The 15,081-nt window shown below is 41.0% G+C and overlaps 1 protein-coding gene across 6 annotated transcripts in view; it reads left to right on the top strand.

Annotated features, from left to right (window-relative positions):
- LOC134882405 (transforming acidic coiled-coil-containing protein 1-like) overlaps window positions 1–15,081 on the top strand; it is a 29,912-nt gene that overhangs the window by 12,760 nt on the left and 2,071 nt on the right. For 2 of the 6 annotated variants that reach the window (XM_063910066.1, XM_063910065.1), the window contains exons 2-13: window positions 5,431–5,540; window positions 8,437–10,204; window positions 10,650–10,691; window positions 11,039–11,108; window positions 11,709–11,910; window positions 12,637–12,701; window positions 13,000–13,131; window positions 13,234–13,310; window positions 13,432–13,475; window positions 14,156–14,319; window positions 14,417–14,523; window positions 14,638–14,758. In XM_063910066.1, coding sequence (XP_063766136.1) covers window positions 8,508–10,204; window positions 10,650–10,691; window positions 11,039–11,108; window positions 11,709–11,910; window positions 12,637–12,701; window positions 13,000–13,131; window positions 13,234–13,310; window positions 13,432–13,475; window positions 14,156–14,319; window positions 14,417–14,523; window positions 14,638–14,758 — 2,721 coding nt within the window. In that variant the 5' untranslated portion in view covers window positions 5,431–5,540; window positions 8,437–8,507. Of the gene's footprint in view, window positions 1–3,359; window positions 3,998–5,430; window positions 5,541–8,436; window positions 10,205–10,649; window positions 10,692–11,038; window positions 11,109–11,708; window positions 11,911–12,636; window positions 12,702–12,999; window positions 13,132–13,233; window positions 13,311–13,431; window positions 13,476–14,155; window positions 14,320–14,416; window positions 14,524–14,637; window positions 14,759–15,081 lie in introns of those variants that run through there. The other 4 variants (XM_063910062.1, XM_063910061.1, XM_063910064.1 and 1 more) reach the window with 4 other exon arrangements.

A 15,081-nucleotide genomic window follows, 5' to 3' on the forward strand; every position in this document is an offset into this window, starting at 1 on the left:
TTTCCGGCTTGTTAAGGTAGTTGCTCATTTCTGACAGGATGTGGTCTATCTACAGTCTAAGCAAAACATGTTCAGCTACTAACTTGCTGTTAGTTGATTACTGTTGATGACTGTTAACCTCTGTCCTTATTTAATTTGAGAGAGCTGATCATTTAGTTTGCCTCTCAGTAGCATTAGGGCAAATCAGGAATACAAACAAATGCTTTTTGTTGCACACACTATCTCCGTCAATGGCCTTGCTCCACTTATCCTTCCTCTCCCTCTTTTGTTCCTCAAAAACACACAACAATTCTTCTGTTCACATTTGATTTGCTTCCTTCCTCTCTTGTCCCTATTTTATTTTAGGCTCCAGAAGAGGGGCTATGTATAATGATGTTGTCCACTATTGTCTTCTAAAAATGATACACTGTTTCTATTTATGGCAAGTGTGTTTGAACTGTGCTACTGAAGACACAGAGTAAATATATCATGTTGTTAGGTGCAAATCATATGTCTGCATTCTTTCAGACACTCGAGCTGTTAAGAGACAGGGCAGCTTTGTCAGGAAAATATTGTTAGTGGATGTTAAGCCCTGACATGGAGGCTAAACAGAAATGTGTCATTAGTCACATTTGGACAGACCCGGGCAGATTTTGAGTTGTTGTGGGAACAGAGGGATATAGGCCAGACTTGTTTTCATTTTGCTTTTAGTCACTTTCTGTTTTTGTTAAAATGGGCTTTTTGGTTCCTCCCTCAGTGTTTGAAATCTGAGCTCCTTCGTGGTGTGTTTGGATTTTGATTGCGCTTCACTCCTAGGCAAGATGTCTGGTGGCTGTGGTGGTCTTTTATCTGGAAACATACACACAGCTGCCTCATGCTACTTACTGATGTTTATTGATGCCATTTTTAGACTAGAAAAAACAGACGTAAATATGTCATCTGTGTGAACAATTGGTTTGTTTTGAAAGCAGCGAAAAGACTGGTGTTCACTTCAGGTTTCACATCAAGTGTGTTCCCAAAGAATAATGGCAATTAAAAGTTAGGAGTTTATGTTAGGGATGGTAATTTACACCCTTAATGCAACAAGCAACCTTGAGAATAAGACAAGAGTCTACGTAAACAGAGCTTAATTTTCTTTCCACTTACATACATCAATCTATTATAAAGGATAACATCCACTGGTGCAGAAAAAACACCACAACCGCACCTCCCATTCAAGGTAACTCATTTGCTATAGCTTTGTTTATTACTCAAATAAAGTAGAGTGTTGATCAAGGATTATAGACAAGGATATCTTCTTATATGTGTTAAGACAGTATTATTTGTTCTAATAGGCCGTATCGACTGATGGTCTCCACTGTTGTTCAGTGACTTCAAAAGTACTGCTGCTTTTGTTAGCAAACATTTAACTGACAAGAAAGATAAACTATCCCAAGAATAAAGGCACAAGTTGATCATTGCACTCAGTGATAATCTACTTGTACTACCCCATCACTACCACTTACACATGATCAATGAAGCAGGGATTGATCCTGCACCCCAGCCTCAAGCCCCACCAGCAACCAGACGGTAAATAAGTTGGCAAATGACAAACTCCACCCTTTTGGTCCAATGTGGAAACTCTGAGTCTGACTGAGGCGTGTGTGTGTGTGTGTGTGTGTGTGTGTGTGTGTGTGTGTGTGTGTGTGTGTGTGTGTGTGTGTGTGTGTGTGTGTGTGTGTGTGTCTGTGTGTCTGTGTGTCTGTGTGTCTGTGTGTGTGTGTCTGCTCCTCCATTGGAATTTGGGAGGAGTTTAGCTGCTGTATTGCCAAACCGAACCTAAGAGAAGTTTCTGGAGAAGTAGTACCGTATAAGAAAACAAACTGAAGATGCATTGTCATGTTATATGTCGAGGCTCACAAAACAGTAACTATATCAAACAAGTGGTCTTGAAAGAGCACAGAAGCAGTGGGCATGATGAAGTTATGTTGTGTTTTTCTTTTTTGCAGTTCAAAATAATCAGACCACTAAAAATATAGACAAAAAACTGCCCTAAAATCATAACAAAAACATAAAAAGTGTGAAATAAACAAATAGAACACACAGTTTCAGAAGGTGAAAAAACGATGATCTCAATTGCGTTTGTTTGAAGATGAGTTGGAAGTAAAAAACAAACTTCTGATTCTCCAACAGGAAGTTCTTATACTAGTGGTCCTGTCCACAAAAACAAAACGGCATTATTTTTTAGTTAGGGCTCAGAGTCAGCAGGGCCTTTCCTGAAGCTCTGAAGCTGCACTCTGGCTCATATGGGAGCAGCAATTCAGTAATAGGAGCCAGCTATAATTTGTTGTATAATCATAGGGGAGGGATTGTGCCTCACCCTGAAAACAGTGACATAAATAATCAGGACATTAGATACAAATATATGGATTATCTTTGCAAGATTAGTGGAGAAGGGCCTTTCATAATGCATGGAAGGAAGTACATTAAAAAACAGTTATGGCGAGAGGTCACTAATAATCACCAAAAACTATTTCTTGATTTCATTAAACGGAAGGAGGTTTTGAGACCTCCAGGTCTTGGGATTCTGAAATGTATTAGGTGACAGGTGGCTTTCAAATATTTGGGGAAAATGAGTTTCAGCCCTGTATCAATGAAAACAAATGTTGTGTCCCAGTGAGAGCTAGCATATAGAGAACAACAAGGGGGCAAGGACGGAGCCCTGGGGAACACCACTGGTCAGAGGAGCCATTAAGAGACGTGCAACTATACTGAGAAAGTACAGTTTGACAAAAAATGTTTATAATATCACATCACAAGCATCAGCTATTAATAGATCACTAGACGCTGTGCTTTGGATTGAGTATTCTTGCATAAGCTGTTTATCTTTTTGTGTGTCAAGGACTTTTTAATCTACATGGAGAGTCCTTTGCTAATAATGATGAGTGGCTCTTGGCTTTTTGCAGTCCTTTTGAAGTATTGTTCTTTTTCTTTGAGGCATTCAACAATTTGTGCTTGTGTCAGATGCATCAAAGGGTTTTTACGATCCCTTAATGAGTGTATTGAAGACCATGGATCCCTGTCTGTTCTGTGGTCTTAACCGCAGACAAATTGAATAAGGTACATCTCCTGGGGCTATAACAGAACTGGTTCCCCCAGTCATGCATGCCTGCATGCCACTGGATGGGAGAAACAGTTAACTGTTTAACAGCCTGGGGGAGCAGGGAAGGCTTAAAGAACTAGCCCCACATTCCTACCCTCTCTATGGGCTATAAAACGTGGAACCCCAACAGCCCAGCTCCTCCTCCACTTTCTGTGTTTGTTTTTTGGCTCCCTCCTTTTGCTTCGGAGTGGTAGAGCGGACTGACAGGATCGTACCATTCTCCAGCCACAGGGGAACGCATATCGTTGAGTAACGAGAAGCTGCCTTCATTTTCAGAGCTTCAAGCTTCCTGCCTCCCCCGCTGTGTGTTTTATCAGTGGACCATCCCGAGGTGGAGGTTTAGAGGGGGTGCTCAGCCGAGGAGAGAGGGAGAACAGCATTTTGAAACCCAGCTGATCAGAGCTGTGGTATTCTGCCACCGAGGCAGAGGCAGAAGGAGCGTGACTGCAAAAAGAAAAGAGAAGAGAAGGCACCTGAAGAATTGGGGATTTTAAGACGGAGGTTTTACAGATAGAAGAGTGGGAATATAAATGATTCTTCCTCTCATGGGAATCTGGGAACTCGCCTGAAGAGAAGCTCTGTGGGAAGATGTGAGAGCCATTGGCAGGGTGGAAATCTTGAGGACAGAAACAAACAGAAAGGCTTTTAGTCGGGCCCTGGAAAACAGTTCAGGGAGTTCTTTGAGTCGACTGAGGGTTGAAGAGCCCCTCTGGAAAGAGGAGTGATGTCTTGGCTGTCACCCGTGTCATGGGCCAAATGGACGTGGACGGCGGTGCGAGGGGGAGAGGGAGAGGAGGATGAAGAGGGGCATGATGCCAGCGAGGAGAGGCAGCAACTTGGAGAGGAAGAGGAGGAGGAGAGATCTCAAAGCTACAGGCAAGTGTTGGGATTCACACTGTCTGAACTGGAGGAGGGGGCATTTTGACGTGTGCTCATGTGTGTGTGTCCACCTGTCAGGTTGAGGTATCTCTTAAATTATGAAGGTTTTGAAAAGCGGGGGAAAACCGTTGCCTTATTTGCATCAGCCTTTTTTCTTTTTTTTTTAAATGCAGAAATGTCAGATGTGTTATGTTGTCGTGCAGTGCTGACACATTTCTGGTGTGGCTGTCGTTCAGTCACTGTTTGAACTGAATGTTTTTCTCAGCCTCGCTGAAACTAGGCTACATCCTCATTTCTGTGGATGCAAAGAAATGGAACACATTCTCCATCAATGCAACCAGGTACAGCTTAAACCCAAGGATAATCATTGCTCGAGAACATGACACATGGTCAAATCATTACCTACCCTTATCCTTTCTCTTATCATCGGTCTCCTTTGATAACTTCATTATCCTGGCCTTTGTTCAAAGTGAAGATTTACACAACTACTTTTTTTGTTGCCGACTCCTACACTACGATATTTTATTGACTGGATAATCAATCACCACTCTAGCCTATAATACCAAAATACGTGTGTGTGTGTGTGTGTGTGTGTGTGTGTGTGTGTGTGTGTGTGTGTGTGTGTGTGTGTGTGTGTGTGTGTGTGTGTGTGTGTGTGTGTGTGTGTGTGTGTGTGTGTGTGTGTGTGTGTGTGTGTGTTTACTATCAGCAGTTATCGTACCAATAATTAACACAGTGTGATGTGACTTCCTGAAGTGATCAGATCAAAACCGAATGTTACTGCTTTACAATGTTCAAATCACATGTCATGTGAAGAGTTTTGAAACCCGTATTCAGTTATAATATTCACATCTTATTTTAAAATACATACATAAATGTAATTTGTATGGTGCTGTCTCATACTTTAGTGCTATAGATTTGACAGGAAACAGTGGTGTGCCCTATTTCCTCTTTATCTTCCTCTTAATCTTTCACTACATTACTGGCAGGACTCAAATGATAGCGAGTGTTGCCAAAGCACAATTCAACATCAAAGGAGAAAGTCAGGACAGATCTGGGACAGTAGAGACTTGTTAAAGTTCATTAAATGTTCAGTATCATCTTTGCTTTTCTGTGCTAAAGAATTTCCCACCTGTAAAAAAAGTATTAAAATAGAACAACGTTAGAAGGGAACATCCTGTACAATGTAAATGATTTGCATTTGTCCTTACACTTGCACGCTTTGCACATTTTTAATCCAGTTGGTGCACTTCTTTTAATGCAAGATGTCTTTCCCAGTGCTGATTAAGTAGAGTCTTTAGAGTACATGGTGTTTATAATGCGGTCACTGCTCCTCAGTTACATAATGCATATTTTCTGTCCTCCGGCTTTTTCATGTTTTGAATGTTTGTAAAGTTCACGCTCTCTCTCTCTCTCTCTGGCTTCCACAGCTCTGACTCAGAGGGTCATTTTGAAACTCCTGAAGCAGCAACTCCTGTCCACGCTCCTTCAACCTTCCCCGAAGAGCTGGAGAACAACAACACTGATGCAGACAAAGCAGGTGGGGCAACTGCTGAGCAATAACACAGAGACATAGAGAGAAAGATAAGAAGAGGCAGAGTCAGCTAACTGTTCAAGACTTAAACACGTTGCAGAAACACCTTCGGTAGCAGACTGTTCTCATTAACATTAAACTAGTATTAAACAGTTTGAAGGAAATGTACTTTTGATGCACACTATATATCATAAACCCAGTGTCCCTCATTGATGTTGCCATGGTAACAGGAGTCTATGTTGAAGTCAGCGGTCCTTTTATGTTGCCATGAATGTTCGGCCATCACTACATTACATTGACGCTTTTATCCAAAGCGACTTACAATAAGTGCAAACATCACATCACATGTATGTGCATGTGTTTGTCTTTATAGTCAACAAAAGGAACATTTGCTTTTAAAAGGCATCAACTCAGTCATCTTTATATGATAAAATAATCAATAGCACATGTTGTTATAGATTAACATCGCTTCTGTGCCTGAACTCTGTGCCAGGCGTATCAGGTTCACCACACCAGAGTAATTGGATACATATGCAGTCTGACTTTGTCCGGAATGTACCTGCCTTCTGCATTTTATCTTTGATTGTACTTTACTGGCCTGTAAATCAAGATACCCTGACAAGTTAGGGTAATATCAGATTTAAAGTTAGGGTAATATCAGATTTAAAGTTAGGGTAATATCAGATTTAAAGTTTGGGTAATATCAGATTTAAAGTTAGGGTAATATCAGATTTAAAGTTAGGGTAATATCAGATTTAAAGTTTGGGTAATATCAGATTTAAAGTTAGGGTAATATCAGATTTAAAGTTAGGGTAATATCAGATTTAAAGTTAGGGTAATATCAGATTTAAAGTTAGGGTAATATCAGATTTAAAGTTAGGGTAATATCAGATTTAAAGTCACACTTTTTATGATGAAACACTATGGACTATTATACATCATTTTATAATAATTTAAAAGGTTTGATATCATAATACTTATTGATATACTACTGATACTATGAAGGACCATAGTGCATTATCATTTCTATATTTGTAATGCATCATAGTCTTTGCCTTCATGCATTTTAATTATAAAATATATGCAACTAATTAAATGCATCGTAAGTTTGTTTGATTATAGACATGGGCTTGCAGAAAAAATGTCAGTAAGTAAGCTACAATATTGAAGCATTATGATACTTGACCTTATATTATAAAAAGGTTTATAATGTATAAGGACTATTTTGACAAAACATTAGGATTACTACTGATTGCTTATAACTATAAGTTTACAGTGCTATAGGGATATTTTAACGCATGATAAGCTTGATAATAATGCATTATTCTTAGGGATCATATAATAAGTGTGTCAAGTATGTGTTGCATTGCAATGTTTTTATTAGTGGTAACTAAGGTGAGTAATACCTAAGCAGTGAAACATGTTTGGTATGTCAGGTCCCTCTGAGTTTTGGGTGCGATGATTGTAGAAGCGCTGTCATTGTCATTTGAATCACTAAGAGGAGGAGCCTGAAGCAGAGTGTGGGAACGTCCTCTGCTCAGGAATTCAACAGGTTCAACAAAAGCTTTGGTTCACCTCGTGTTGTATTGGTAATTGATAGAGGTCACAATGAGGGGAGGGACTAAACTAAGATTGTTATCAGGCTGTAACCGAAGCAGGGTTTAAGGAGACCATGTGTTGACTCGTTGGCAGCATTGGTAGGAGTAAATCCTTCCTGTAAAACGGCAAAAACGTTTTCAGAAGTGTACATTGTTAAGGTCCACTAGTGTGCAGCGAAGAGGGAGTTCACTTTTTTTTTAAACCCGCAACATCCCTTCCTGCAGCTTTGAATGAGGAAGTTTGAATTCTGGCAGGGGGGAGTTGAAGTCCCTCTAGAAATTCTTTAAATGTAAACAGGCTAATTATTGTGTCTGTCTAAGCCCTTCCAAAGTCTCCATCGCTGCATCGGCATGTGTATATTGCATAGGGACAGTTGTTGAATATTTAATAGATATTTAAAGACTTTTGTAAGGGCCTAAAAGGCACTAAGTGGTAATAAACAAATGGATAATTAAGGGTTGTTTAGTATGTCTCCTAAATAGAAAGAGGAATCTGTGGTTAAGTGAATGAAAAACCGACATTTGTCAATCCATTACAATTATATATTTACTATTTGAATACTTACTTAAAGTTCTTTAAATATTGTGTGTTTGACTGTAAATGTCTATTATGCACAGGTGCGTAGTATTTTTTATTAAAAAATTAAGTATATCATGATAAAATGGTTAAACCATGCAAACCCATAATTGTCTTAAGGAAATTAGACCTGCTGCCAAGTGAGGTTTATCCCTGCTTCGACATGCTCCTCCCTTTTCTTTAAAACAAGAGTGAGAGAATACAAAGGAGTCTGTGGATTTGGATCAGGACATGTTTGTATGCTTTGAAAACGACACTCTGGCTACATGCTAATGTGAGTGGAGGTAGGTAGGAACACGGCAGAGTGTGTTAGTCTCCTAGCAACATAATATTACATGAATATGGCCAGTATGACAGGCCCAGTGAAATATGTTGATGTGTCAAAGTGTTCCCTGGCGGCAATAATAACTCCCCCCCCCCCCCTCTGGCCCTGTTGTCATCAACACAACTAAAAATAAATCATAGCCCTTTATTTTTCTTTTTTCTCTGTTTCTTTTAACGCACTACTCGGTTTAAATATCATGGAGTTTCTAGTAGGACATCGCCATGGCAACAGCAGCAAAAGGAACAGTTGGCTGGCTAGGAACCAATCAAATGTCACTAACATCTAAGTTTAGATTTGATTGGAGGGATAATTATAGGCAAGAAAAGTGAATGCAATTTTAATATTCTGCTTTTGAATATATTTTATTTTTAATTCTGTTTTTTACTCAAATGTTTTCTTTAGATGTGGATCAGGAGGAGGAGCTGATAGTGACTGCTCCTGTGTTGGATCAGGATTTCTGGCTCAGACACAACATGGGTCAGGATGAGCCTGTGGTGCCCATGGGTGGCCCACTGGAAGTAGACTATGAGACACTGCCTGCACGGCAGACAGAGAATCTCCCAGAGGCCTTGGGCTCTGCCCCTGCTCCATCATTAGTGAATGAAGAGCCTGAAGTGCCTGAATGCACAGCTGCATCCTCTGAGCTATTCCAAATCCCAGCGCCTGTCCTAGTTACCGATCCTGTCCCGGATACGGCTCCAGCTCCAGCTCAGGATTCAGCTCTAGATCCAGCTTTGGAACCAGCTCTAGATCCAGTTCCAGCTTTAGATTCAGCTCTAGATCCAGCTTTGGAACCAGCTCTAGATCCAGCTCCAGCTCTAGATCTTGCTCTAGATCCAGTTCCAGCTCTAGATCCAGCTCAAGATCCAGCTCTAGATCCAGCTCTAAATCTAGCTCCAGCTCTAGATCTAGTTCCAGCTTTGGATCCATCTCTAGATCCAGCTCCAGCTCTAGATCCAGCTATCGCGCGAAATCCAGCTCCTGCTCCAGTTCAGTCTCCTGAACCTACTCCTCTTCCTGTTTCTGTTCCTGCTCGTACGCCAGAACCAGAACCATTCCATTGCAGTGAACCTGCAGCCAGTCCAGCTCCAGAGCCCCCTGAGCAGAAAGTTCTGGCTGACCCAGAACCACAGTGCAATGGCCTTGACCAGACAGAGCCCCCTCCAAAGACTAAAAACAGGAAGTCTAAGCCTCCATCACTGAAGGTGAAGGCCTCAATGGATGAACCTCCCCAAACAAATGAGGAACAGGAACTTCCTCTTCCCAAGGCCACTTACAAATTTGACCCTGACCAGCTGGATGATGGCTTTAACCCTTTCACCTGCGGCGGATCCAAAATCCAGAACTCTCCCCCACCGTTTGGTTCCAGCTCTTTTCCCAGACTTGATCCAATCGGTTGCTCCTCGCAAGTACGTGAAGACAGCTCAGCACCTCCAGTAGAAGCCGAGTCATCATTGCCGTCATCGTCAGAGGCAAAGTCCGTAATGCTCGAGTTCGGTTTGGATGAGGGGGCAGTCAGCAAGCCACCTCCAAGGAAATTAGGAGGTAAAAAGACAAATAGCAAACTGGCAGCAAGGAAGAAGGCCAAAGCGTCAGAGGTTTCCTCTAAACCAGCACCAGAACCCATTATCACAGAACCAGTTTCTCAACCAGCACCAGAACGCATTATCACAGAACCAGTTTCTCAACCAGCACCAGAACGCATTATCACAGAACCAGTTTCTCAACCAGCACCAAAATCCATTATCACAGAACCAGTTTCTCTACCAGTGTCAGAACCAGTTTCTGAACCTCTTCCAGAAACTGCTTTGCCATTATCAGACTCAACTGCACCTCTTAATGTTGACGATATTCCTATTCCTAAATCAGGAGCGTATAACTTCGATCCCAATCAGTGGGACGACCCAAACTTCAATCCATTTGGTAGCAGCAGTACAGTGTGCGGCTCTCCAGTTCTCCCTAAGAGCTCCTACAGTTTTGATCCAGACAATTTTGACGACTCTGTGGACCCTTTTAAGTCCTCCAAGACTATTACCAACGAGGACTCATCCAGCAGTGCCCCTCAGCCGGAGAAAAAAGTGAAAGAAGTGGGCAAACCTAAAGCAGTGCAAGCAGCGGGAGAGAAGAAAGCGAGGCAGATGCCTAAGAAAAGCAAAGAGAGGACAATCGCGTAAGTCTAAAGGAGAAGGCTGTCACACTATAAACAGTGTTATACTCGTATTAGGTTTGGATCAACTCCACTAAGCTAGTACCTAGGCTTGATGTGTTTGCCACTAGGTTTTGCTTTGAACTGGCGCTAAACACTTAACACTGCATACTGGCCGTTGATGCAATTCCCTAACAGGATATATATAGGCCTTCAGAAGTGTTTATACTGCAATGCTAATTTAAACCTTTCCAGGTGTGTGGGCATCTTGGGTTTTTGCTTAATCTTATTTAACTATCTCATGCCGAGATCAACGCTTTTAGCCACTCACACACTCTCCTTTCTCTATTCCCCCTGATCTGTTCTCCCTTCCCCAAATCAATATCCCTTTCACCTTTCATCTTTCCTCCTCTTGTCTGTTACGCAAACCCCCCCACCCCCGACCTCTGCTTTCGTCCACCTCTATTAGCCCGGGGGCATCTGAGCAAGTCAAGTTTCTCTGTTCTCTGTTGTAAGTACTCTCACATTCTAAGCTCTCTTTACTGTATGATTGCTTTCCATTTTACTCTCATCTTGGCATGTGCTGAGCTGTTGAAGGAGCATTTAAGAGAAATAATCATTGGTTTCACCTCAACTCACAAGGCCATACATCATCAAGTTAATTTGTCCCGTCTTGTGATCCCACCAGAAGTTTGGCAGCGTTAGTATATCTATAGTTTATTTTTGGGCCATAAATCCACTGATATGCATAAAAATGCTGGCAGCTCTATGGCTATAGAAACAGTTGAATGTTTTTATGAACCACTACTTTTGTTCTATGTATTCTGAATCTTTTATCTTAATGTGCTTGTTTTTTAGGAACTCCTGTAAAGTTCAGAAATATGATGAGAGCCAGTCCTTGGTGCTTGATGTGTGCGATCAGGTAACGGTAGGTTTTTAATCTGAAATGTTACACTGTACTGCAGTGCACTGCATTTCCCATTATTCAGCAGCTGTCTAACCTCTCGACCTCACTTTTTTAACACACACACACACACACACACACACACACACACACACACACACACACACACACACACACACACACACACACACACACACGCACTTAACCTGATAGCTGACAAGAGCATCAGCAGCGACTCCAGGTCTGTACTGCAGCAGATATACTCAAGACATTGTGTAACATAATGATGTGACAGAATAATAAAACAACAGATACACTTCATTCCTCTGCTTAGTGGTTGCATTTAATATTTGATACATTCAATAAAAAATTGTAAGTCTATTCACATTTTCATTTGTTAATCAAAGTAATCAAACTACTTCTGTTTTTTAATCTTGTAATGATTATAATGGTTATTATTATTTATGTTATTTGTTTGAATTTATTTATTTATTTTTTGAATCTCAGGTTGGGGTGGATAGTATTTTTTTTTGTACAAAAAGAGTATAATGCTGTGTGTTTCTTTTTGTGATATTTGATATGGAAGCATGAAATAACTATCCTATCTGTCTCCCTTATCTGCAGAGGGAGGATGAGGTGGTGGCCTCGACCCCAGAGATCACTCAGCGAGTTCATCACGCCACTGATGAGGAGAAGCTCGCCTGCACTGGCATTTTGGGCCAGACAGCAGACATCCAGGAGGAGCGAGGAGAAACCCAATGCAACAAAGCACCTGCGAAAAAACAGACAGTCGATAAATCAATCGAGGATAAATCTCTTAAGGATGGTACGTTTCAAAATCTCCACTGTGTGCAAATTTAAAAAATATGCCAAGTGGAAAAGAGAGGCTTTTGCTCTACAGGGCTTAGATTGAATTTCCCCACGGGGATTAATCAAAGTACATCTTTCTTTCTTTTATTACAAAAAGCAATTTTGTGAGATTACACCCAACCTTCAAAATTAGCTTGTGATATAGTTCAGTGGTAAGTATTTTATGAAGCATGCAGTATAAAAAACAAACAGTGCATGAACGAGGCATGGTGTTAAAGAGGCAGGCATGCCCAGAGAGGTGCCAGTTCCAACAGCAGCATGAATTGGAAACTGTCAACAAGCAGTGGGATTCACTTTCATGATTTTCTAATCAACTTGTGTTGGGAGTATAAAAGGTTGAAAAACCCCAAGAATGTATCAAACTTTTGGCAGGAGTTAAATGGAGAACGCATGCTCAGCAAAACTCTGTCCTGGATGGAAGAAAATAAGAAATGTTACACTGTGGAACAAATGTTCCGTATAGTTGTGTGTTAAAATCGATCTGCTCCCTCTTTTAATCATTGACACAAGACAATATAATGAAAACTAAACAAGTAGTGCCATATTTCTTAAGTTTAGGGGACTTTGGGCACAGTAATAGGCTTGTTTGTGGATTATAACTTAGTAAACTTAGATATGGGTGTTTACAACAAATAGCATTTGTAATTTGTCGTTGAATTCTGTGTTTTTTTTATCCTCAAAGCTCCTGAGACAAAGATTGCCAGTCACCCTGAGGAGAAAGAAATCTGCTGTCTGAAAGAGGATATAGTAAGTAGTAGTAGTTTGGGTACATCACCATGAATATTTAAACGTGACCGGCTTCTTAACTGTTCTTTATCTCAATCAGGAAGAGGATAGTTCAGCCATTAACGGACTGTTTTCCTTTCTCGTGCTCCGACATCAATTTTTTTATCTTATCGTTTTTACCCATGCAATATTTGTCTACGATAAGCCGAATTAGGTTATACAAATGTTTGATTCATAAAATCAACACATGAGAACAGTTTTTCGTCGTGGATGTTTTATTATCAGGTCTTAAACAGTATGTTCTCTGCATGTTCCACAGAGTGAGATATCCATGAAACTCTCCACAAAGATGACCAGCAGTGAGGGCTCAGATGCTGCAGCCCTGTGCCAGGACCACATGGCTCTAAGTGAGATGGACAAGGCCGCAGTGCTAACCCTGATCAGAGAAGAGGTATGTGTCTGTCACACCCCTTAGAAAGTGTCTCTTCATAAAGTGTATCTGCAGATGATTCACTTCTGAATATTTTTCTCTTCACGTCCTGTCATCATGTAGATCATCTCTAAGGAGATTGAGGTCAGTGAGTGGAAGAAGAAGTACGAGGACAGCAGATTGGAGGTTTTGGAGATGAGGTATGGAAACTGCACTGTTTCCCTGGATATTTATTTCATTTGAAAGTACAACTGCAAAGAAACATACGTCTTAATCCATGGAAGCAACAACATGTGGTTATTCTGTTTTTCTACTTGACAGGAACATAGTTGCAGAGTATGAGAAAACAGTCGCACAGATGATTGGTGAGTTGCTGCCCCCTGGTGGTGCTGTATGTAGCTTTAGTTTAATGTCTTTCTGGCTTCAGAGGGCCTTATATACAATAAGTAGTGGTGGTTTTATGACAACCCCCCAAGCATTATGTCACATACATTACATTTAAGGGTGCATATTATAAGGAAACATGGCTAAAGTGTAGGTTTAGGGTTAAAAGTAGAGAATAAACCCCTCAGCTAAGATATATTACATAACACAATTGGATGAGTTTACTTTCATTTAATAAAATCATTATATTTGTTGCCGATCCCCTATTATAATGAATAATAATGAATCCTTTTGAATAGGTCATTTCAAAATAAAGACAAAAAAAAGAAAGAGGAGAAAAAACCCCCACAGTTAACAGATAGAATAACAAATAAAACAGCAGTAGTAAAAACCCGTGCAAACGAAACACTTAAAAACGTATAAACACAAATACAATGACAAGAGATACACACATTTAAAATGTAAACATATCCCATCTGTAGAAGTGAGTCTTGGATGAGTTAAAGGAGAGTGTTGGGGTTTTCTAGTTGCTCAGGAAAGCTATTTCAAAGATTAGGAGCCCTTTAAGCAAGCACACTGTCTACCTTCGGCTTCAGTCTTTACGATTTGTTCGACATCATGCCCTTTAAATCTTGTCTTTTGACTCCTCTGTCTGTTGCAGAGGATGAGCAGAACCAGAAGACTCTGTCCTGCAGTAAGTCTGTTAGACAGTTGACCTTGGAGAGGGACCAGGCGATAGCCGACCTCAACTCTGTGGAGCGCTCCTTCGCTGACCTCTTCAGGAGGTACGAGAACATGAAGGGAGTCCTGGAGGGCTTTAAGAAGGTCAGTAGAGCTTCAGTATGAATCTAATGCAATGCTGTTAAATCTGCTATCACATAATAGCTGGATCACTAGATATTGTCTTCAATAATCTGTCTAGAATGAGGAGGTCCTGAAGAAGTGTGCGCAGGACTACCTGATGCGGATCAAGCAGGAGGAGCAGCGATACCAAACCCTCAAGGTGCACGCTGAGGAGAAACTGGACAAGTAAGCTTCGATGTCTCTCAGTCATTGGACAAGTTCTTCAACCTGAAAATCAAGATCAGACGTAGACTCTTGATTTGACGGTCTCCTTTGTCTCCTTCACTTCCTCTCTAACAGGGCTAACGAGGACATAGCACAGGTACGTGCCAAGGCCAACGCAGAGGGTGTCGCACTAAGCGCCAGCCTGAGGATGGAGCAGATGAAGGCGGAGTCACTAGAAAGAGCCGTCCTTCAAAAGGTAGGATGACTGCAATCTGATTAATATTGATTCTCTGTGTTGAACTGTGTGAGTGTAGGGCAGAGCGTCCTGATCAAACACTCAAGATGATTGAGGTTGCAACCCTTTAGCCGGGAGAGTTTTCAGTTGGTGTGTTTGACTTTAGCTTTCAAGTCAGAAGTCTGGTAAAATCTGGTAAAGTTACTGTAAACAAATAAGATCAAATTTGAGAATGTGTGTTGGCTTTATGTCACCGTAAAATCACAGCACAATTCCTACATAATCTGTTGTCTCACACCCGTTCCCTCCTTTGTAATGCCTTTTTTCATTGTTTAGTTAAGTTA

This window comes from Eleginops maclovinus, chromosome 20, assembly GCF_036324505.1.
Source record: "Eleginops maclovinus isolate JMC-PN-2008 ecotype Puerto Natales chromosome 20, JC_Emac_rtc_rv5, whole genome shotgun sequence".
Taxonomy (NCBI): Eukaryota; Metazoa; Chordata; class Actinopteri; order Perciformes; family Eleginopidae; genus Eleginops; species Eleginops maclovinus.